The sequence below is a fragment of the Choloepus didactylus genome, chromosome 6 (genome assembly GCF_015220235.1).
Source record: "Choloepus didactylus isolate mChoDid1 chromosome 6, mChoDid1.pri, whole genome shotgun sequence".
In the NCBI taxonomy this organism is placed as follows: Eukaryota; Metazoa; Chordata; class Mammalia; order Pilosa; family Megalonychidae; genus Choloepus; species Choloepus didactylus.
In genome coordinates, this window is record NC_051312.1 from 73,663,636 (window position 1) to 73,687,670 (window position 24,035).

Here is a 24,035-nt window from a genome sequence, read left to right on the forward strand (position 1 = left end):
AGACATTTCCTTTCTTTTCTAGCTGAGCAATCCAGATCCAGCATCTCATGCTCTGAGATGCTTCCCTGCCCCTCCCTGCCCCAGATGAGGTTGGGTGCCCTTCCTAAATGCCCTCCCAGCAGCCTCCTGTGCAGATGTTAAATCATACCTTACCTCCGTCATGATGCAAGTAAGGTATGAGTTACCTCATTCAGCCCCGCTGGACTGTGATCTCCTTGAGGATAGAGATGAATGAAAAGAGGCCCAAGACATGTGAGCTGCCCATGTGAATTCTCAGTCCCTGTAGAGAGGCTGGATCCAAGAGGTAGTGGGAGTTGTGGGACTGTGTGCTGGAGAGCAAAGCTTGTTGGGCTGCATGTGGGACTCTCGGGAGGGAGGGTGAGGGGCACTTCACTGTGACTTCTTCTAGGTTGGGGGCAGGGACAAGAAGGGTACAAAGGCCTCTGGCATAATTGTGGTGTGGCATTCCTTCAGCCCACTATCACAGAGCATCTTTGGTGTACCCAGTATCATGCTACTTACTGTGCCTTCTAGAAGTTCACAATCCTGTGGGAGAGACAAGTGTAAACAGATCATTATGGTGACTTGTGCCCATTTTGTGGCTTCTCTGGGATAAATACGGAGGCAGGATTTAAAACTTCATCACTTGTTTCAACCCTGAGGAACAAATGAGATGATGTGGGGTAAAAGCCCCTTGAAAAGAGTTAACTCTGATATCACAGAGCTATAAGAAAGAATTAGTTTCCCAACCTCATTGTGCTCAGGAAGCTTTGCACATATGCTGCCTACATATGCTGAAGGACCAAGGATGTGACTAGGCAGGGCCCAGGGGCAGCTCCTTTCATGAGGCTTGGGCATCTGCAGTTCCTTTCACTCTGGCTCTGACTTATAGGGTTGTTTGCTACCCTCCATCTGCTGATTGCCTCCAGGGAACTAGCACTAACCTTGGGAATAGCTGGCAACCCCTTCAGAGGGAGGACAGTTTGTCTTGGCAAAGTTGTGGGAAAGGCAACCCTTTCTGTGTGCTTTCCTTGTCCCTGGCACTTAGAAGGGCTGAGATAAAGGCAAGGATGTAGGGGACAAACTGAACCTCTGGTACGAAACTCTTTATACCAGGAAAAGGTGGGGACACGGCAACAAGGGCATCAGCATTGCTTTTCCAGAGATGTCTGAGAATGAGTCCTGGGACCCTGAGATATTGTCCTTCCTACAGTTGAGAGAGTGATGATGGATTGTGGGGTCTGCTTAGCATGGGGACTAGGATCTTTGCGAGGGGAGATGGGCAAGAGGATGGGGAGGACCCCACAGATAAAGCTGTGGTTTACTCGTTCTCCTTCTCTTTAAGAGCAGCAGTCAGCTCTCCTCCCTTTCCTGAGACCCTGCTGTTTCCTCAACTCCTTCCTTCCAGAGTTTCCCCCACTTTCACAGTCAACCCTTTCACTCACAGGCTGGGTATTTGAGTACTATAGGAACAGAAGTCTACTCTGAGGGAAGACAGAGACAGGGCCTTATTATGTAGTGAGGTAGATTAGAGGCCCTTGAGAAGAGTGGGTGGGAAGGGGCAGCCTCCAGTCGCTTTAGTAGGGACCTGGGGGAGGCACCCACCTGGCCCGCCATGGCCCACTTTCCCCATTGCTCTTCCGCAGGTGTTAGAGCTGCGGCGGCCCATGGACTCCCGGCTGGAGCATGTGGACTTTGAATGCCTTTTTACCTGCCTCAGCGTGCGCCAGCTCATCCGAATCTTTGCCTCACTGCTGCTGGAGCGCCGGGTCATTTTTGTGGCAGATAAGCTCAGGTAGGGTCCAACAGGGCAAGATAAAGGAAGAAGGGGAAATCACATTCACTAATTCAACAAATATTTATGAGCCCTTGTATGTGCCAGGTGCTGTGGTATGAGTATGGGATGGGTGTGTGTGTGTGTATGTGCACGTGCACGTATGTGTGAGATAACAATCAAATGGAGAGGGAAAGGTTAGCAAACACAGGAAGAGAGGATGTTGAGGGAGCAGGGTTTGGGAACAGGGTGGCAGATTGAGAACCCAGTGGAGAGTTGGCCTGAGGGGAGAGGAAGGATATTTCTTCCCTTAGAACAACCAAGATAGTATAGGTTCAGATAAATTATATAGGGAAAGGTAAGAAATTAAGGTTTCTGGATGATGACCTATTTCCTCTGGTGGAGGCAGCAAGGCCTTCCTTATGGGATGCTGAATTTGAGGAGAGTAGTGAGCTCCATGAAGAGCTCCCGGGAGGAAGGGGCAGGGGCACTTGACAAGGGACAGTATGGGGACTTCTGAGCCCCCAGTGAGGGGCCAGTTAAGGGCATCACCTGGAGAATGCAATTGATTGGAGTGACCAAGGACTGGGAATTTACTGGGGAGCTGTGGAGAAGGACAGGGTGAGGGTGTTGAGGGTGCTGGAGAGAACAGTGGTTATAGGAAGGTTGGCCAGTGAAACTAGGAAAGAGAAAGAGATGTCTCGAGAATAGAGGGTTGCTAGTGAGGTAGGGTAGCTGGGTTAGGAGAATAACAAAGAGCTGGATGGATTGCCAGTTTTCGTCAAAAATGTTGGCATTTATGATTCAGAGGTAAAGTAGTTCCAGGTGCAACAGATCTAGTTGTTCCCACAAGAGGGGTGGCCGAAGTGAAGAGGCAGTGGCCGTTAAACATGAGGCAATTCAAAAATAAGGAAGCCAGAACTCTTCTAGGCACTCAAGGTTTTTTGAAAAAGTACATGTGGGGGTTGGATAGGCCAGGGTAAGGATAGGAACAATATTACATTCTTTTTTTAAATTTACTTTTATTCATTTATTTGTTTATTAGAGAAGTCCTGTAGGTATACAGAAATATCATACATAAAGTAAAGAGTTCCCATGTAAAACCCTATTAACACCTTGCATTAATTTGGTACATATGATACAATTAATGAAAGAACATTTTTATAGTTTGTACTATTAACTGTAGTCCCTGGTTTACATTAAGGGTCACTGTTTGTGTTGTACAGCCCTGTTGTGTTTTTTTCTTAATTTTTATACAACCTATTATTTCTCCTTTTAACATATTTAACCTAAATTTTCTCCTTTTAACCACATTTAAATATATAATTTAGTGCTGTTAATTACTTTCATAATATTGTGCTACATCACTCACCATCCATTATCAAAACTTTTCCATCAACCCAAATAGAAACTCTGTACAATTTAAGCATTTAACTCCCCATTCCCTACTCCCATTTCAGCCCCTGGAAACCTGTATTGTAGTTTCTGACTCTGTAGTTTGCTTATTATTGCTAATTATTTCATACCAGTGAGGTCATACAATATTTGTCCTTTTGTGTCTAGCTTATTTCACTCAACATGATGTCTTCAAGGTTAATCCATGTTGTCACATGTATCAGAACTTCATTCCTTTTTATGGCTGAGTGATTTTCCATTCTTATGTATGTAACACATTTTGTTTGTCCATTCATCAGTTGATGGACACTTTGGTTGCTTCCATCTTTTGGCAACTATGAATAATGCCACTATGAACATTAGTGTGCAAATATCTGTTTGAGTCCTTGCTTTCTGTTTTCTTTGGGGGTATATATCTAAAAGTGGGATTTCTGGGTCCATACGGTAATTCTATACTTACTTTCTGAGGAACCGCCAAACTTGTTTTCCATAGCAGTTGCTCCATTTTACATTCCTACCAACAATGAATGAGTGTTCCTACTTCTCTACATCTTTTAAAACACTTGTAATTTTCCATTTTTAAAATAGTAGCCATTCTATTTGGTGTGAAAGGGTATTTCATTGTGGTTTTGATTTGCATGTCCCTAATGGCTAATGATACTGAACATATTTCATGTGATTTTGCCTATTTGTTTGTCTTCTTGGAGAGAATGTATGTCTCATTTCTTTTTCCTATATTTAATTGGATTGTTTGTCTTTTTGTTGTTTAATTGTAGATTTCTTTATATATTCTGAGTATTAAATCCTTATTGGATATGTGGTTTCCAAATATTTTTTCCTATTGTGTCGATTGTCTTTTTATTTTCATGATAAAGTCCTTTGATGCACAAAAGTTTTTAATGTTGCCGAAGGTACATTTATGTAATTTTTCTTTTGTTGCTTGAGCTTTGGATGTAAAGTCTAAGAAACCATTGCCTAACACAAGATCCAGAAGATGCTTCCTGTTCTAGTTTGCTAACGCTGTGGAATGCAAAACACCAGAGATGGATTGGCTTTTATAAAAAGGGGGTTTATTTGGCTACACCGTTACAGTCTTAAGGCCATAAAGTGTCCAAGGTAGCACATCAACAATCAGGTACCTTCACTGGAGGATGGCCAATGGTGTCCAGAAAACCTCTGTTAGCTGGGAAGGCACATGGCTGGCATCTGCTCCAAAGTTCTGGTTTCAAAATGGCTTTCTCCCAGGACTTTCCTCTCTAGCAAGCTTGCTCCTCTTCAAAACGTCACTCACAACTGCACTAAGTTCCTTCTCTTTGAGTCAGTTCATTTATGTGGCTCCACTGATCAAGGCCCACCCTGAATGGGTGGGGCCACACCTCCATGGAAATATCCCATCAGTTATCATCTACAGTTGGGTGGGCGCATCTCCATGCAAACAACCTAATCCAAACGTTCCAACTTAATCCCCACTATTATGTCTGCCCCACAAGATTGCATCAAAGAATATGGCTTTTTCTGGGGAACATAATAAATTCAAACTGGCACATTCCACCCCCTGGACCCCAGAAAAACATATTCTTTCCAAATACAAAATACATTCATTCCATCACAATATCACAAAAACTTAAATCATTTCAGTAACAAAAGTTAAGTACAAGATCCCATCAAAATCAATTATAGGCGTGGCCAGCACTAAGGCATAATTTTCCTTTAGCTGTGTATCTGTGAACTTAGAACAAGTTATGTGCTCCCAATATACAAAGGAGAGACATTCATAGGATAAACATTTCCATTGTCATAAGGAGAAACAGTAAGGAAAACAGGGTTAACAGGACCAAAACAGTTCCTAAAACCTGCAGGACAAACTCCATTAGATTTCAAAGTCTAGAGTCATTTATAGAACAACGTTGCATCCTTGGGGCTTGAGAGAGCTGGAGTCTAACCCTTCCTAAGGGCCTTTCTGGCAGCCCTTTCCTCTCCAAATGCTTAGGTGAGTGCTCCAACATATCCACACATTGGGGAGACCACCTTCTCAGCCCCCACCCTCCTCAAACATTGGGGTAGCTCCGGATTTCCCTTCCATCTCCAGGGCACATGCGCAACCCCTTCAGAACCAGTGTGGTGGCCAGCCAGGCTCTCCCCAATTCCCTGGAAATGTGCTCCACCCTCTTTGGGACCTGATGGTGGCAAAACTCTTCCAGAGCATGGAGGTGGAAAGCCCGCCATCAACCTCCAGGGCAAACTCACCCTTTCATGTGTGTGGGCTGCTCCGCTCTCCCAGCCCGAGACCTCTTGACTCCAGACCTCAACCCTCCATGGCTCTGTCTTTGAAGAAATTTTTCCTTCAGTTTGTTCCTTGTCTGTCTCCTCCAGTCCAGACTGGCAACGGCTCTGTCTGTAAAGATCTCACAAAAATTCTGTTGGCTTTGCATGAAGGATGCAGGGGACAAAGCCATCAGACAATAGGACTTTCCACAAATCCTTTCTGGATAATTCCATCTCCAATCTTGGCTTGTAGTGAGATGGTGGCTGGGTTCCATGTTTGGTTACATCCTCACGTTGGGCTATAGCTTCTGGGATTCCACCCCCTGGAAGCCTGTAATTTTCCAAGCCATCAACTTCTGGTTTCTTTGAACCTAAGAGTTCAGTTCTAAGTTTATCTCTCTCTGCTCGCATTTTACTATAAGCTGCAAGGAGAAGCCAGGATACATCCTCCACACGTAGTCTGGAGATCTCAGCTAAGTATTCCAGGTTGTTACTTCCAGATTCTTCCTTCCATCTGACACCAGGACTCAATTTTGCCAAATTCTGTGCCACTTTAAAACAAGGATCGCCTTTCTTCCAGTTCACAACAACACATTGATCATCTCTGTTCAAGGGCTCATCAGAAGTATCTTTAGAGTCCATATTTCCCATAAACAGTCTCTTTTTAAAGCAGTTTTTGGCCTTTTCTATCAAGCTCCTCACAACTCTTCCAGAAACTCCCCATTATCCATTTAAAAAGCCCTTCCAACATGTTTGGTATTTGCAAACTCAGCAGCAAAAGCACCCCACTTCTCTGGTACCAAAATCTGTTCTAGTTTGCTAATGCTGTGGAATGCAAAACACCAGAGATGGATTGGCTTTTATAAAAAGGGGGTTTATTTGGCTACAATGTTACAGTCTTAAGGCCATAAAGTGTCGAAGGTAACACATCAACAATCAGGTACCTTCACTGGAGGGTGGCCAATGGCATCCAGAAAACCTCTGTTAGCTGGGAAGGCATGTGGCTGGCATCTGCTCCAAAGTTCTGGTTTCAAAATGGCTTTCTCCCAGGACTTTCCTCTCTAGCAAGCTTGCTCCTCTTCAAAACGTCACTCACAGCTGCACTAAGTTCCTTCTCTTTGAGTCAGTTCATTTATGTGGCTCCACTGATCAAGGCCCACTCTGAATGGGTGGGGCCACACCTCGATGCAAATATCCCATCAGTTATAGTCTACAGTTGGGTGGGGCGCATCTCCATGCAAACAACCTAATCCAAAGGTTCCAACTTAATCCCCACTATTATGTCTGCCCCACAAGATTGCATTAAAGAATATGGCTTTTTCTGGGAGACATAATACATTCAAACTGGCACACTGCCCTGTGTTTTCTTCTAGAAATTTGATAGTTTCTGCTTTTTATGTTTAGGTTTTTGATCCATTTTGAGTTGATTTTTGTATATGGTATGAGGTAGGAATCCACCTTCATTCTTTTGCAATTGGAGATCCAATTTTTCCAGCACCTTTTGTTGAAGAGATTATTCTTTCCCAATTGAAGTCTTTGTTCTTGTGTCCAAAATCAGTTAGTCATAAATTTAAGTGTTGATTTCTGAACTCTCAAGTCAATACCATTAGTCTATATGTCTCTCCTTGTGCCACTATCATGCTGTTTTGATTATTGTGGCTTTGTAATAAGTTTTATGATCAGGAAGTTTGAGTCCTCCAAGTTTGTTCTTCTTTTTCAAGATGACTTTGGCTATTTGGGACTCCTTACCATTCCATATACATTTGATGATTGTTTTTTCCATTTCTACAAAGAAGTCTGTTGGAATTTTGATGGGGTTTGCATTGAATCTGGGAATCGCTTTGGGTAGAATTCACATCTTAACAATATTTAGGCTTACAGTCCATGAATACAGAATGTCCTGTCATTTATTTAGGTCTTCTTTTATTTCATTTAGGAAAGTTTTGTAGTTTTCTGTGTACAGGTCCTTTACATCCTTGGTTAGATTTATTGACTAGATATTTGATTCTTTTAGTTTCTTTTGTAAATGAACTATTTTTATTAATTTCTTCTTCAAATTGTTCATTATTAGTGTACAGACTTTTGCATGTTGATCTTTTACTCTGCCACTTTGCCGAATTGGTTTATTAGCTCTAGTAGCTTTGTTGTGGATTTTTCAGGATTTTCTATACATATTATCCTGCCATCTGCAAATGGGGAAAGTTTCACTTCTTCCTTTCCAGTTTGAGTGCTTTTTATTTCTTTCTCTTGCCTGATTGCTCTAAGTAGAAATTACAGTACAGTATTGAATAACAGTGGCGACAGTGGGCATCGTTGTCTTGTTCCTGATCTTAGAGGGAAAGCTGCCGGGCTTTCTTCGTCCTTGAATATGATGTTAGCTGTGGGTTTTTCATATACGCCCTTTATCATGTGGAGGAAGTTTCCTTCTATTCTAGTTATCTAAGTGTTGTCATCAAGAGTGGTACTGGATTTTGTGAAATGCATTTTCTGAGTCAATGAGATGGATCATGTGGTTTTATCTCTTTGTTCTGTTAATGTAGTATTTATATTAATTTATTTTCTTGTGTTGAAATATCCTTACCTACCTGGGATATATCCCATTTGATCATGGTATATACTTCTTTTAATGTGCTATTGGATTCTGTTTGCTAGTGTTCTGTTGAGCATTTCTGCATTGAATTTCATGAGGGATATTGGTCTGTAATTTTCTTATCTTATGGTATCTTTATCTGGCTTTGGTATGAGGGTGATGCTGGCCTCATAGAATGAGTTAGGGAGTGTTCCCTTCTCTTCAATATTTTGGAAGAGTTTGAAAGCAGGATGGCTTGGATGTTCTTCTTGGAATGTTTGGTAAAATCACTAGTGAAGCTGTCTTGTCCTAGGCATTTCTTTGGAGGTTTTTGATGATTGATTCAGTCTCTTTACTTGTTATTGGTTTTTTGAGATCTTCCATTTTTTTTTGAGTTATGTAGGTAGTTTACGTGTTTCTAGGAATTTGAAATCTCATTTGTTGGCATATGGTTGTTCATGTATATAATCCTTTTTTTTCCTGTGGGGTCAGTAGTAAAGTCCCACCTTTCATTTATGTGTCCTCTCTGTTTTTTCCTTTGTCAGTCTAGCTAAAGGTTTGTCAATTTTATTTATCTTTTCAAAGAACCAGTTTTTGATTTTGTTGATTCTGTTGTTTTTAATTCTCTTTTCATTTCTCTCTGCTCTAATCTTTCTTATTTCCTTCCTTCTGCTTTTTTTTTTGAATTAGATAGTCCTTTAAATTAGATATTAGATATTCCTTTTTTAAATGCAATTTTGTTGAGATATATTCACATAACATACATACAATCCTTCAAAGTATACAATCAGTTGTTCACAGAATCATCATATAGTTGTGCATTCATCACCATAACCAATCTTTGAACATTTTCATTCCTCCAAAAGATAAAATAAAAATTAAAATAAAAAAGAAAATCCAAAACATTCCATTCCCCTCCTCCCCCATTATTGATTTACCTTTTTTTTTTTTAATTAAATTCAGTTTTAATAAGATATATTCACATACCATACAATCATCTATGGTGTACAATCAGCTGTTCACGGTAGTTATGCCTTCATCACCCCAATCTATTTTGACCACTTTCCTTACACCAGAAAGAATCAGAATAAGAATAAGAAATAAAAGTAAAAAAAGAACACCCAAATCATCCCCCCCATCCCACCCTATTTTTCATTCAGTCTTTGTCCCCATTCTTCTACTCATCCTTCCATACACTGGATAAAGGGAGTGTGATCCACAAGGTTTTCACAATCACATTGTCACCCTTGTAAGCTACACTGTTGTACAATCATCTTCAAGAGTCAAGGCTGCTGGGTTGGAGTTTGATAATTTCAGGTATTTACTTCTAGCTATTCCAATACAATAAAACCTAAAAAGGGTTATCTGTATAGTGTGTAAGAGTGTCCACCAGAGTGACGTCTCGACTCCATTTGAAATCTCTCAGCCACAGCAGCTTTATTTCGTTTCATTTCACATCCCCCTTTTGGTCAAGAAGATGTTCTCAATCCCACGATGCCAGGTCCAGATTCATCCCTGGGAGTCATATCCTGTGTTGCCAGGGAGATTTACACCCCTGGGAGTAAGGACCCACGTAAGTGGGAGGGCAGCGAGATCACCTGCTAGAGAGCCTTCTGCTTGTTTTTGGTTTAGTTTGCTCTTCATTTTCTAGATCTTCCAATTGTGAGGTTAGCTCTGCTTTGAGAGCTTTCTTCTTTTTTAAAGTAGGCATTTATAGCTGTAGATTTCCCCCCCAGCACTGCCTTTGCTGCATGCCATAAGTTTTGTAATATTATGTTTTCGTTTTCATTCACCTTGAGATATTTACTAAGTTCCCTTGTGATTTCTTCTTTGACCAATTGATTAAGAGTATGTTGTTTAATTTCCACATATTTGGGAATTTTCAATTTCTCCTTCTGTTGTTGATTTCTAGCTTCATTCCGTTGTGGTCGGAGAAGATACATTTTATGATTTCGGTATTGGCACTCCAGAGAGTGCCAAGATTTAGAAATGAAAACTGCCTCTCACTTGTTCCTGTCACAATCTCTGTGCTTCTCCCACATTTCTAGGTATTTTGTAGGCCCATTGGGCCATCATGAAGGGACCAACTAGCCTAGTACCTGGCACTAGCCAGGTATGGCAGCTCAAAGAGACCCCTGCCTGCTGCCTCTATGCCAGCCATGCTAGTTGTCAGCCAGCAAAGCCCTTGGCTGCCTAGCTGTGATGTTCTGGCCTGGCTGGCCCCTCGTGGCCCTTATCAGAGCCTGGACCCTGAGGGTTTTTTTCCTGTAGGTTCTACCCCCTCACTCAAGGCTGAGCTTCCTTTTCACTAACCCCCCACCCTGAGTCCAGCTTCTATAGGGCTATGAATACAGCTGTTGTTTCCTGTGGCTGCAGCTGCCTCTGAGCACATTCCAGGACCACTCTGGGAGGAAAATACCCCAGGGCTCTGTTCTTGGCCTGGCTGGGAGTTCAAGTTCTACCAATCTTGTATCTTGGAAAAGATAGCCTCCCCAAAGTCTTTTCTTTGGCAAATGGTTCTACTGGGGATCTGCCTCTGACTGGAGGTGGCAGAGGTGGGTGTTGGGGGGCAGGTAGCCCGGTGAGGGCACACAGGCCTGGACTGGGGTTAGGGCTCAGTAGTTCAAGCCAGCTCATGTTCTGCTGCTCACATTTAGGTTTTCTGGAAGCCCAATTCTGATATGAGAGCGGGGGGGGGGGGGGTGATTGGCAGGAGTGGTTGGGAGCTGGTGGGAAGGAAGTGCCCATGCTGTGCCCAAGCAGTAGGACACAAAGCCTGCTGCCTCCTAGACCTGAGGCCTCTTGGAGAGGGTTGTGGAGATCTTTTCCAGGTGGATTCTCCTGTAAGGCTATGGGAGCTGCTTTCCCAAGGGAAGGGGTTGTCAGGGCCAGGACATCTGTATCTCTGCCTGAAGACCTGGCAGTGTTTTAGGTGTCCATAGGGTGGCAGGATAGCCAAGCAGAGCAGTGGCTGACAAAGCACTTGTGAACATCCAGAGGTCCTTCTTAAAAAGAGGGCTTATTTTTTGCCATAGGTTGGATCTGTGTTTTCTGATGGTGAGGCATTAGTTATGGAAGAGTTTGGTTCCCTGCTAGAGCTGATCAGGTAGAGCCTAGGGCTTTTGTAGCTAATACATAAGACCAATAGTTGTGGAGGAGCAAGGTGGGAAAGTCAGGCTTGAAAATGAACTGGAGACTCTGGGCCTCTGCCTCCTCATCTATAATGTTATCCTTAAGGAAGGGCCTTTGACTCTCCTCCTGACAGATGGGGTAGTCCATCTTGTGTTTACTTGTGCCCCAAATTACCCCTCAACAAATGTGGGAAGTGTGCACTCATTTCTGTACCTTCAGCTACCACCCTGGGGACTTTTCTTCACTGTCACCTGTAAGTCATTCTGCTTGGGAGGCCGGGCCTGTGGAACTCCCGGGTCTGGAGGTCTGGAGACCCTTCCAGGCTGAGAGGACTGACCCCATTGAAACCTGTGGCTGTTTTGGAAGCTGAGAGAAAAGATGGGAGTGGGCATCTTAGGCCTCCTAAGAAAGGTGCCAGCTTCCTCACCGTCTGGTTTTTCTGCATTCCATCTGTTCTAGTTTGCTAATGCTACCAGAATACAAAATACCAGAGATGGACTAGCTTTTATAAAGGGGGTATATTTAGTTACAAGGTTATAGTCTTAAAGCCATAAAGCGTCCATCAACAAAGGGTACCCTTCACTGGAGAAAGGCTATTGGCATCACCTACAGTTGGGTGGGTCACATCTCCATGGACACTGAACCAGTAGATTCCAACCCAATCCACACTATGTCTGCCTCCACAAGAATGCATTAAAGAATATGGCTTTTTCTGGGGGACATAATATATATAAACTGGCACACCATCCTTGGTCAGATAGCTTTTTTCTAGCTAAGGGGAAAAGGAATAGATAGAGAAAGAGCAGAGCACTAGAAGCGATGCTGGGCTGGGAGACAGGAAAACTGGTTGTGTCCCAGCTCTACCATTTATGATCAAACTGACCCTGGGTATCTGTGGCCCCAGTGGAAAAATGAGGAATTGATAAGAGGACTTCCCTAGGACCTTCCAGCTCTTACATGCTGTGAATTTGTGATCAGCTCTCACCTTTTGTAGTCTGTAGTCTAAACTCACTCTCCGATACAAGGTCAGGCCTACCTGTGCATTTGTGTGTGTGTGTGTGTATGTATGTGAACCCTTGGTGCGTTCAAGTGTTGCTGCATACCTTGTAGGTAGACTCCCCAAAGGGGCCCTGAGCAATGGGAAAGTGGGAGCTTCACCTGTCTGTGGGGGCCGGAATCCATTAGCATTTCTCTTGCACTGGGAGGTTTAATGTCAAAGGATGCTCTAGGCCCCCAACAGGCTTGGACTGCCTTTTCTGGAAGCCGTTAGGTCTGAGCTCTGGTGATTTGTCTCTGTCACTCTGTCCACCAGTACTCTGTCCAGCTGCTCCCATGCTGTGGTGGCCTTGCTCTACCCCTTCTCCTGGCAACACACCTTCATTCCTGTCCTCCCGGCCTCCATGATTGACATCGTTTGCTGTCCCACCCCTTTCCTGGTTGGCCTGCTTTCCAGCTCCCTCACCAAACTGAAGGAGCTGCCTGTGGAAGAGGTGGGCTATCTGGGGAGTCAGCTGGGGTGTGGGGGAAGGGTAGAGGAGGAGAGGAATCAAAAACTCCCAGGAGGGAAGAGAAGAGGGGGAAGGGAGAAAGGCTGCTGGGATCTGCTATAAGAACTCTATTAGTTCTTATCTTTTCTCTCCGGGAGGTCTATCCCTAGCAGGAGTTATTCCTGTTATATCTGGCCCTGGGAGTCTGGAAGCTTGGCATTGTAGGGATTCATACCTTGGATCTAATGATGCTAATGACTCCTTTTCTCAGGCACTGATGGTGAATCTTGGATCTGACCGATTCATCCGACAGGTAAGAGCAGAAGCTTTAGAACTGTGGCCCTCTGGCCTGCCCTACGGTGAGGGCTTGTTAGACTCAGGCTTCAGAGCACCCCATACCATCACAAAAGCTACTCAACTTTCACAGCCTATCTGTTGAGCTCTCTGGATTCCACACTTGCAGAACAAACTGGCATGAGAAGCTGAGCCAAGAACCCTTGGCCTCAGCAGGTTTTGCCTTTCCAGTTGGCATCAGCAGCTTCTGGAAGGCAGTGTGAGAGTGCAAAGAGCATGGCCTGGAAGTCCAAAGACTACACATCTGGTCTTTGACACCTCTGAACCACATGAACTTGGATAGGCTTCCTAGCTGCTCTGAGCTTGTGTTCTCATCTCTAAAATGGGGATGGAGAGAACACCTGCCCTGAAATGTTGCTGGGGGATTATAGAAATAACATATAGAGTACTGTGTAGTATAAGGATTTGAAGTCATTGTTGTCAACTTCAAAAAGCCTTTGTTAGTCATAGAAATCCACTTGGCTTTCTACAAAGGAGCAAACTCAATGCTCTACCCTCTAGGAATGTACAGTCTGTTACATACCACTGACAGAGCCCAGGACTCTTGGGTACAATGTGATCCCAAGACACAGACACTGAGCCAGGATTTAGAAACAGGAACAACAGCCTAACCTCATAACTGAGAGAAAGGCTGAACCTGACTCTCCCATTGCATTCTTTTTGGCTCGGGGAAGGAGACTTCACGGAAGAGCTGTGCTGTTGCTAAGACAAGCCCTGGGGATCCTTGGTAGGACTGGTTGTAGACTGAGACTTTGGCTGCTACTTCCAGAGCTCTTGAGGAAAATCCTTCCACCTCTTCCTGAATATAAGACAGAGGCCCCTGTCCCGAGCCAACTGCACTTCCCACCTGGAGCTGACGTTGCAGGAATTGGGGAGACTTCATTAGGGTGTTGGTGTAGGAAGCCCTTGCTGGTCCTGGGCACAATGGGCAGTGAATGCCGCCAGTGGTACCACTCATTATCTGTGTAACCTTGGGCAAGTGTCCTAACCCCTCTGTTCCTCGTCTTAAATGAGGTTAATAATAGTATCTACCTTATAGGATTTCTGGGAAAATTAAATGAGATTACATATTTAAGCTCTTAGAACAGGACCTAGCACATAGTAAATGTTCAGTCATTGTCAGCGGTAATTATTTCTTTGTTTTTTCCCTTATCCTGCAGATGGATGATGAAGACACATTGTTACCTAGGAAGTTGCAGGCGGCTCTGGAGCAGGCTCTGGAGAGGAAGAATGAACTGATCTCCCAGGACTCTGATAGTGACTCTGATGATGGTGAGGAAGGCTTGTCAGGCAGAATTGGCCCTGGCGCCAGACTCCCTCTGCTTTCTTGGCTGGGTCTGGGCCTCATGGGGGCCAGGACCCTGTTTCTGTGCACCAGACCTTTTCTGACTGATGAGGCTCCAGACAAAGGGCCTTGATCTCACCTTGTCTAGAATTCTCTAGCCCCACAACCAATGGGGTTCAGGGAGCTGTGATTTGACTGGGTCTGAGGGGGAGAGAATAATTGTTTTTCTCAGAGGGAATTCAGAAACATAAACAATGTTAAGGCTACTTCTGGGGTGATCACAAAGCTGCCCTCTTCCTTCTAAGCTTTCTCTACCCCAGGGGACTTAGGAGGAAAAACTCAGACATGTGGCAACCACAAAGATTCTTCTTGCTGACAGGTACTGGTTGGAAGTTTTTTTGGGAGAGAGAACACCAGCAGGAGGTAGGGAAAGCCTTGTGGGCTCTTGACATGAACCTCAAAGATTTTTCTTCCTTTCCAGAATGTAATACCCTCAATGGGCTGGTGTCAGAGGTGTTTATCCGATTCTTTGTGGAGACTATTGGGCACTACTCCCTCTTTCTGACACAGAGTGAGAAGGGGGAAAGGGCCTTTCAGCGAGAGGCCTTCCGCAAGTCCGTGGCTTCCAAGAGCATCCGCCGTTTTCTTGAGGTTTTTATGGAGTCTCAGATGTTTGCTGGATTCATTCAAGACAGGGAGCTAAGAAAGTGTCGGGCAAAAGGTAAGGCCAGAAGGGCATGGAGTTGTGGGCTATGGGTCGTCTTCTCTAACTTTTCTATCAGCAGGGCTGAGCAGTATGATGAAAGCTGTTGGGTATTAGCTAGGACCAAATTTCCTAACACCCTTTTTCTTCTGATAGAAGCTTCCATGGGAGGTTTCTTCTCCTCCTATCCAAATAAAAGCCTTCACAAGGCTGTGCACAGGCTGGAGTCATGTGGCTGGAGAGGGGTTCATCTCCACCTAAGAGCAAGGTGGCCACTAGTGGTTCATCTCCTCCTCAGGTCTGCTTCTTAGAAAAAAACAGACTGAGCAATTCAGGGGGTCCTGAGAATCCTGGAATTGGGAAGTCCATTAAAGAAGACTGGGCTACCCATCTGTTGGTGGTAGTCTCCATTCAGGACAGAAGGTCATCTTATCTTGAGTTATTTCATAAGCTCACCGCAGGGCCTTTCCATCCCAACAAGATCTTTCTGTCTCACCTCATGGTTATTATTTCTTCTGTCCGCTAATACTACCCACTTAGTGTAACAAACCCTTTTGGGACCACATGATAGACTGATTTAAAAGGAGCAAGAGAGGGTGTCCCCTGGGGGTAGCTCTGAAATGTGGAGTGGCATCTTCACCACAATGCAGCTCAGTAGCTTCCCTGGGAGGCAAGGTAGCAAGGACCTTCTTGAAATCAGCAGTGAACACCAGTGAGATATTATTAATGATAGTTTTGATGGGTCAGTCTGAATTCTAATAAGGATGCTCCTACAAATTATAATTCCAGATTCTTGGTTTCTCCTTTTTTGGGGATTTGTGCCCCAGGTCCCCCTTCCTATAGACCTCCCCTTCCCTTCCTCCAGTGACTATTCTTTTACCTGTTCCTGTTTCTTCCTCTTGCCCAGGCCTGTTTGAACAGCGGGTAGAGCAGTATTTAGAGGAACTTCCAGACACTGAGCAGAGTGGAATGAATAAGTTTCTCCGAGGTTTGGGTAAGTAGCTCTGTCACTGATGAGACAGATGGTCAGCAGGAAGAGAGCTGATAGAGAATCTGTTCCCCAAAATACTCTGAATAGATGCCAAAGAGTATTTATTTAGGGGTTGTGGGCAGAGCAGGAAAAGATCCCTTGGTGAAGACAAGGTTCCCAGCCCAGTGCTTCAAGGACACTGAGTACAGTATTTACCAAACTGTAGAACCAAGAGGGACCTCAGATTCTCACATAAGTCAGGTTTTTGGGTGCACTCCTTCCTGAGTGAACATGAGATGTGTCAGGGCCAGGTTGCTTTCCTCTAGACTACAAGAGGCCTGCAAAGGCAGCAGTGCCAGAGCACCCCTCTCTGACCAGCTCCACCCCCTTCAAGGAGCTCAGCTAGCTAGATTATAGCATGTTTCAGTTTAAGGGGAAATTGAGGCCAGTGAAGTTAAGTGGCTTGCTCAGAGTCACACAATGTTAACACCAATGCCCTATTTAGAGCTCTAGAATGTTTTCACTGACCCTGAATCGTATCTGTCATAGCTGTCATCCAATCTTCATAATCCTTTCTCTCACTGAGAGGATTCCAGCTTCAGAAAGGAGTGTGTGGAGGTTGAAAGAAATGACATTGAAACATTCATACTCCTTCCCTCTCTGGCCCACAGGCAACAAAATGAAGTTCCTCCACAAGAAGAATTAAAGCCTTACCTAGTAGCAGAGTCCAGTGCCTTGCAGAGCCTGGAGCCTCGGAACAGGGCCCAGTCTGGGACCCTCTGGTCTGCTGTGGCTGCTTTGCTCCCACAGACCCCACCCTCCAAGCCAGTCCACCTCTGCCTTCAAGATATCCCAGGATACTGTTTGTAAATAATCTGCTGTAAGCTTTCTTAACTGTTTTTGTAACGAGCAAAGAGAATCTGGTAAATATTTGTATATTCCCAAGGGGCCGGGTGCTTTCCTGCCCTGCCCGAGCAAGGATGAAGTCTCGCTGGGTGCTGGTGACTGGCTAATTATGTGCAGCTGACTGTCTCAGCCAAACCACTGATCGTCCCCTGGAGGCTCCTGGCCTGCCTGCCTGAGGCCCCTGCTGCCAGTCTTGGGCCCTGGAGAGCAGATGCTGTCTTGTTATATACAGGAGGACTATTTTTTTTTTTTTTTTTTAATCTTAGAGTTTCTATTTTTTTTTTTTTTTTTTTTTCCAGTTGTCCCTCTACCCCAACCCTATTTTTGAAAGGCAAGGACCAATCAGTCCTCATTTGCCTCATGGTACCAGGCCCTTGGGCCTGGCCCTCTCATGTTCCTCCTGCCTTTTGAGATGGTCAGTGAGTCATGGGAAGCCCACCCCCCAGCTCTGCCAGTACTCTCCGGGCCCAGCTCCCAGGCAGTGGTGGCCATGATGCGGTACAGGGCATCCCTCCTTCCCACCGTCTACGGGTGTTCCCAATAAACAGTGTACAGTTGTTTGGGCTCAGAGCTCCATGTGTTCCCTGGCTTCATTATCTAGAGTTCTCGCTCCTGGAAAGGTCTGGGACAGGCCAATTTGGGATGAAACACTATCATGCAGAGCACTCAGTACTGGATGAAACGTTTAGCTTCTGTGTATATCACTGACCTCCCCTGAAATCGACATTGCTAGAGTGAGCTGTAGACTGGGTCTTGCAGTCAGAAGATACCCACCTAATCATTGTTCTAGTTCAGCTTCCCACTCCAATAGCCAACTACTCAGAGTCTACTTAATTATTTCCATGAAGGAAAGAATGCTTATTGCCTTTTGGCTCCATTATTGAGTGAATCTTAACATTTTCCTATTCCATTTGAAATCCAACCCAGGACTTGGTCATAGCCATGACCCCACTCACTGCCTACAGCTCTTCCATGTCATTCTGTAAACAGTGTTTCCGGAACCCTAGGTTTGTATAGAGAAAGCTCTCTCACATGCCATGGAAGAGCAAGGAGGGAAGCAGGGTGGGGAATAGGGGGGCCTGGGTAGAACAGAGACCTTAAAAACTTCCAAGACGGAGCATTAAGCTGGAACTCTCTTCATTGGTACTGGGTTTGGGCCTGGCAAAATTTGAACACTGGAGAAAAGTTTTCCTGTCATTGCAACCTAGCCTATGACCTCCCTTTCCTCCTTTCTGACATCTCCATTGAGGTCTGTGCAGGCCCCAACCTGTCCGTGGTTTGGGGTTGCTATCTGCCTCAAAAACCAAGGGAGGATTTGTCTTCTGGGAAGACAAAGTCATCTTTTCCTTTAAAAAAGTCTCCCACATAGTTGGCTTTGGCATTTGCCAGTAGTAGGAGGGTAGGTATTGGGGTCTTAGGAGTCTGGGTGTTCAGTTGAGGTGTGGAGAGAAGAGAGTGTTGATAACCAGGAAGTCCAGAGTGGGGTGTAGTTACCTCCAGAGCACATCACTTTTAACCCAGCCTGGGCTCATGACAGTCATAGAAGTGGATTTCTTAAAAATAAATTAATAATAAATTTCCAAAAGGCGCTACTTCTTTCTCTCTTTTTGATGTAGCTACAGAGAACCCTCAGAAGTGCGATCAGGAGACAAATATGTATAGATATAAATATTTTGGGGAAATTTTGAAACCTTTATGTGTCTTTAAAGTATAGTGCATCTTAATCCTAGGGTGAATCATAGAGGGGTAGTCTCCTTCCTACTATGGCCACAACTCTCATCCCAATTCAGAAAACTGATACTGGCACATAACAACTTGGAACGGACTGCAAGGGCCCATACACTGGCTGCTGTGGCCAAGGAACAGAAGCCTTATTGTGTGGGTGTGTGCTGAGGGGGGTGAAGGGTAGTTCCTGAGGGCCTGGTTTGGGTTTGACAGAAAGTATTCAGGGCTTCTTTCCAATTTCTGTTTTCACATGATCTCTGAGTCAAGTCCCTAAGCCAATGGTTCTCAATTCTGTCAGACTCAACACTCTCTTTTTTATAGTACATACTTGTAACACCCCCTTTACTATCCTGAAATGAAATTCATAGATTATATAATCAATCTAGACACATATTAACTGAATTATAAAAGGATTGTTATAAAATAACATTTGTTTAAATATCCAAGTGCTTCAACACAACTATTGAAGACATAATGAAGTCAGATACTTACACCTGTAGGTAGAAGTACTGTGACTGCAGGAGCTACACATGCAGACCAATGTGTGTTCTTTAATACATAAGCAACTCAGATTCTACTATTTGAGTAGAATTCCATTGGTAAGATGATTTTCTGAAATGATGAACAACTTTGGCAATATTCTGAACAAAATAAAACAAAAGCTTCTCTTGATTTATACAGTATTTGGAATCCTGGAAAACTGAGAAGTATATAAAAATTCTGCAAAACAAACAAAAAAAATCCACCTTTTTGATTATGTGTAAAATGGAATTAAGTTTTAAGCTAGATTTTTCTTTGTTGTGTAGGACTGACTCATTCATTGCACAACATCTAGCATCCGTGGCAGCTTCCCTGTCGTGATTGTGATGAACAAAACTTGCCTCCATATATTTCCAAAATGTCCCACTAGAGATGGTATTGCTCCCACTGAGTTTCCTTAAACAGTGCTTTTCTGACAACCCTGGAGCAACAGCTCAGGAACAATGTAATGCTTTCTCTACCTGGGGTGTCCCAGCCCCAGCAGGGGTGTCACGCCTCCTTCCTCCCCATTCTGGAGTTAACAACAGTCCTAGGATATGAAGGGATCTGCTAACTTTTAGACCAGGGAAGGCTGGACCCATCGTATTATTCTAAATGCCCTTTTCTTTAAGTAAACTAGTCTCAAAGTAAGGAGTCTGGACTTTTTGAAGGCAATTTTGAAGGAGTACCCCTAGAGAGCACTATTATTCCAATTCTGACTCACATTGGATGGTCTGTGGAATTACGGACCCAAGAAAATCAGTCTATAATCACAGCTCAGTTACATTAAAAGAAAATACCCTTTATTTCATTGTATATCTTGCCATAGGCATGTAGACATAACTTTCCTTGTACCTTATATATGAGGCTAGAAACAGGATTAAAAAAAAAAAGTAGGAATGAAAGTAAAACAAAAGTTGGAATGCAAAATAGAGCCAGGAATGATGCGTGCAGCACTTAAATCTACATTCTTTCTAGGGATGCAGACAAAATTAGTCTCTAGAGCCAGACAGTGTGGTGTGGTATGCATTCCATGGAGGAGGGGATGGAATTAAAAAGGCCGTGAAATTTTAGAAAAAAAGGATATTACTTTTCAGTACTGTCAAGTTACTTGTGGCTTTTCTCTTTCCTTTTGGAAGTTATCTCCCCCACCCCACCCCCCGCGCCATTTGCATTGTCTTTCAATATTAAATATAAATTTGGCTAAACAAGAAACTCAAACTGTATCAAAGTATCATCCCCCTTGCCTTCCAAAACACGTAAGAGGAAATCCCTCTTCTCAGTTTGGTATGTTCTCCCAGACCACTTCTATGCTTATACAAGCATATATATATATATATATATATATATATATTTTTTTTTTTTTTTTGGTTCAAGGTGTCTTGAACGTAACTGGCACTCACTATCTTTGAAACAATTGAAACAAAATTCAAAGTTTGGAAATGGTCATTTTGAAAGTGTATATAAAGATCACGCCTCTGGAAACGAGATTTGAATGGCAGCAAGATGACCCGGAGTTCTCCGCTCGGAAAGGAACCCACTGCCGCACAGCGACCAGGACACGGGTTAAACCTCCCGCCTCGCCGGAGAAACGGCCTCTGCGCTCGCGCAATACGGTTCGGCCCCATTCCCTGCCGGAAGTGGCTGGTAAGGGGGCGGGGCTGGTGTGGAACTGCTTCCGGCCTGGAGGTGGGGGGTCAGGGTGTCCCCGGAAACAGAACCTCACACCCTCCGGAAGTGGCTCTTAGGTCTGAAAGAGAGGGAAGGGGATCGGAGTTCTTCTTGGCATCGTATGAGGGCGCCTTTGAGGTAGGATGGTGCAGAGGAGTGGTCGGTGCTGGAACTTTGAGCTCTACGAGGTTCTAGCCGCCGACGCCACCTTAGCCTCCCGCCTTACAGTGTAGGCGGCTGCTGCACGTCTTCAAACGGTGGAGCGCGCCTTTGGCGTATTTTCTTCCCAGGGGCTGTTTTTGGGCCAGTTGGCGTCCGAGTAGGGATTAATTGCTGTTTGAATTGACAATTGAAGTCCGATTAGCCGATTTTAAGTGAGGACTGTTTTTGAGAAATTGTTGCAGATTTTTTTCATAAATCGAAAGTTCTAACTGCAGCTCCAAAATTTGGACGAAAATAATTTAAAGCACATATACAAAAGGGACGGATGTTTAGTTCATTAAGTCAGCTGTCAACCAAATATACGGAATGGTACCATCTTAGTTGAGTGAGCAAAAGATGTAAGGCCTCTTAAGGGGGGGTACCATTAACCCTGTCTATCAGTTATTAAAGGGACATTGGCAGTATGGACCGCTCCGCCTACAGCGCAGGCTGGTCAAAGTTTGGGTCTCATGAGGCAGTCTGCAACACTGTTATGCCAGAGAATCTGGAGGTTCCTTACCTTGGTGGTCTGTGGAAGGCACTGAGGGGAGGGCCCAGTGCAGAATTTACCATTTTCAGCAGAAAACAAGTGGCAGTTATTTGACTTTGTATTTTGGGTCTAGATTCCCTGTAACTTTCTTAATAAGACGCCAACTGCTTAATAGGATGTTTTAGTTCATCGATGAAATAAGGTATACTCTTGAAAACGGATTAAACTGTTGAATTCCTATTCCATACCAGCTCTATGTTTGTAAATAAACACTACATGAAAAAACGGTAGTGTGAGTTCAAGAAAGCAATCACATCAGAATAGACTTGGGGTTCGAAACCCTACCCGTCCCATATTGATTGCAGTTGTCATCGTCCTTCCTCCAACCTCTAACTTCAGCAGTCTGGCCAAAGGAATCTCTCACCTATTTGCCAAGCTAACATTTTGCTCTTCTGCATGACACTCTTAAACAGTGACTGAAACAGGAAGCTCTACCCAGTTAATTCAGCTTCTTCCCCTGCCTGTAATAGCTTACACTTACTTACACAAGAAGTGTTATTTTTTGCATCTTAACCCCAAGTATACTCATAACCAAAGTTTTAAAGATGAGGGAATTTGAGAAAGCCTAAAATCACTATTAGGCTTGGAATGAAACTCCAAAAAAGAAAAATTTAGTTTCCCTTCCGTGCCGTTTTGTATATGTACTCTAAATATATTTTCATCAAAATCTTGGAGCTGCAGTTAGAACTTCTGATTATGAAAAAAGCCTGCCACAAACTTTTCAAAAGTAGTCCTCACTGAATCAGCCAAATGTTGTCTTAATCCTGTAATTACTCCCTGTTGTAAATGGTAACTTTCAGCACCATTATGAAAGATCTAAACTGAAATATTCCAGTCATAAGGTTGTCCAACTGAATAAAGCTTCCCTAATTCTCTGTAAACTCTCACTTCTTCATCCTAGTCAATTTATCTTGTGCTTTCTTAAAATATAATCCATTATCTGATCCCCAACATCTTCCAAATGTTGGCAGGACACATCTGTCCCATGGTTCCCAGCCCATGTATGACCCCAGAGAGCACTAAAGAAACCCTCCACCATTCTAAACCTAGTGTAAGTGCCATAACCATTTCTTTGCTCAGGGTTTTAGACTCCAAGATATATTTTGGGTCAAAAGTCTAATTCCAGAACTGTAAAGGCTGCAGCAAATTATAATTTACACTGAGATCTCTATAGGGTTTTTTTTTTTTTTTTTTTTTTTTCAGTTTTTTTTTTTTTTTTAAATTCAGTTTTTTTGAAATACATTCACACATCATACAATCATCCATGATATGCAATCCACTGTCCACAGTATGATAACATAGTTATGCGTTCATCACCACAATCTATCTCTGAACATTTTCCTTACATCAGAAAGAACCAGAACAAGAATAAAAAATAAAAGTGAAAAAAAAACACCCAAATCATCCCCCCATCCCACCCCATTTGTCCTTTAGTTTTTATCCCCATTCCTCCACTCATCCATACACTAGACAAAGGGGGTGTGATCCACAAGGTCTTCAAAATCACACTGTCACCCCTTGTAACCCACATTACCATACAATTGTCTTCAGGAGTCCAGGCTGCTGGGTTGGAGCTTGGCAGTGTCAGGCATCTACCTCCAGCTACTCCAATACATTAAATCCTAAGAGGTGTTATCTATATAGTGCATAAGAATGTCCACCAGAGTGACCTCTCGACTCCATTTGGAATCTCTCAGCCACTGAAACCATTTTGTCTCATTTTGCATCCCCCTTTTGGTCAAGAAGATACTCTCAGTCCCACGATGCCGGGTCTACATTCATCCCCGGGAGTCATACTCTGTGTTGCCAGGGAGATTTACACCCCTGGGAGTTGGGTCCCATGTAGGGGGGAGGGCAGCGAGTTCACCTGTCGAGATGGCTCAGTTAGAGAGAGAGAGGGCCACATCTGAGCAACAAAGAGGTACTCAGGGGGAGACTCTTAGGCACCATTACATACAACTTTAGACTCTCCTTTGTGGTAATGAGCTTCATAAGGGCAAGGTCCCATGCTATAGGGTTTTTTTTTTTTTGTTTTTTTTTTAAATTTTTATCCAAATATTTATCCTAGGAGAATGTTCTTACCCAGAATCATTCAAATATGCTTTTAAATTATTTGAAACTGGACAGACATAATGGCTTAATCATATACATATATATTCTCAAGGCCTTATTGTACTTATTGATTTTGTAAATAAGAGGCCAATGGAGAATAAACATTTAAATAACTGAAGCTGAGAAATTGCTATTTGGGGTATTATAAGCAAATTCTTTCATTCTGTGGTAAAAACTAGAATTTGTCTTCAGGAAAGGCCACTCTCTATAGGTTTTATTGCACAGGAGCATTGGTCATTATCATAGTTTGGCTTCAACAGGAAGAAATAAACCCTATCAAACCTGACTCAGTTTCTGGCCTTCAGGATTTCCATATTTTCTCCTTACCATTTTGACTGTAAGAAATACTACTAATTCTACATTCTAGTTATAACTAGAATGGTCTAGAATGGTTCAGTCCAAGGTAAGGAACCCAGG

General features: G+C 43.7%; 1 protein-coding gene across 1 annotated transcript in view; it reads left to right on the forward strand.

The window, feature by feature from the left end:
• The window catches only part of DENND2B (DENN domain containing 2B), a 190,674-nt gene extending 173,549 nt beyond the window's left edge, over positions 1 to 17,125 (forward strand). The window contains 7 exon segments of the mRNA XM_037840044.1: positions 1,647 to 1,795; positions 12,448 to 12,625; positions 12,894 to 12,935; positions 14,137 to 14,248; positions 14,743 to 14,982; positions 15,872 to 15,958; positions 16,606 to 17,125. Of these exon segments, the coding sequence (XP_037695972.1) occupies positions 1,647 to 1,795; positions 12,448 to 12,625; positions 12,894 to 12,935; positions 14,137 to 14,248; positions 14,743 to 14,982; positions 15,872 to 15,958; positions 16,606 to 16,640 (843 nt within the window). The 3' untranslated portion in view covers positions 16,641 to 17,125.
• Positions 17,126 to 24,035: the final 6,910 nt, after the last annotated feature.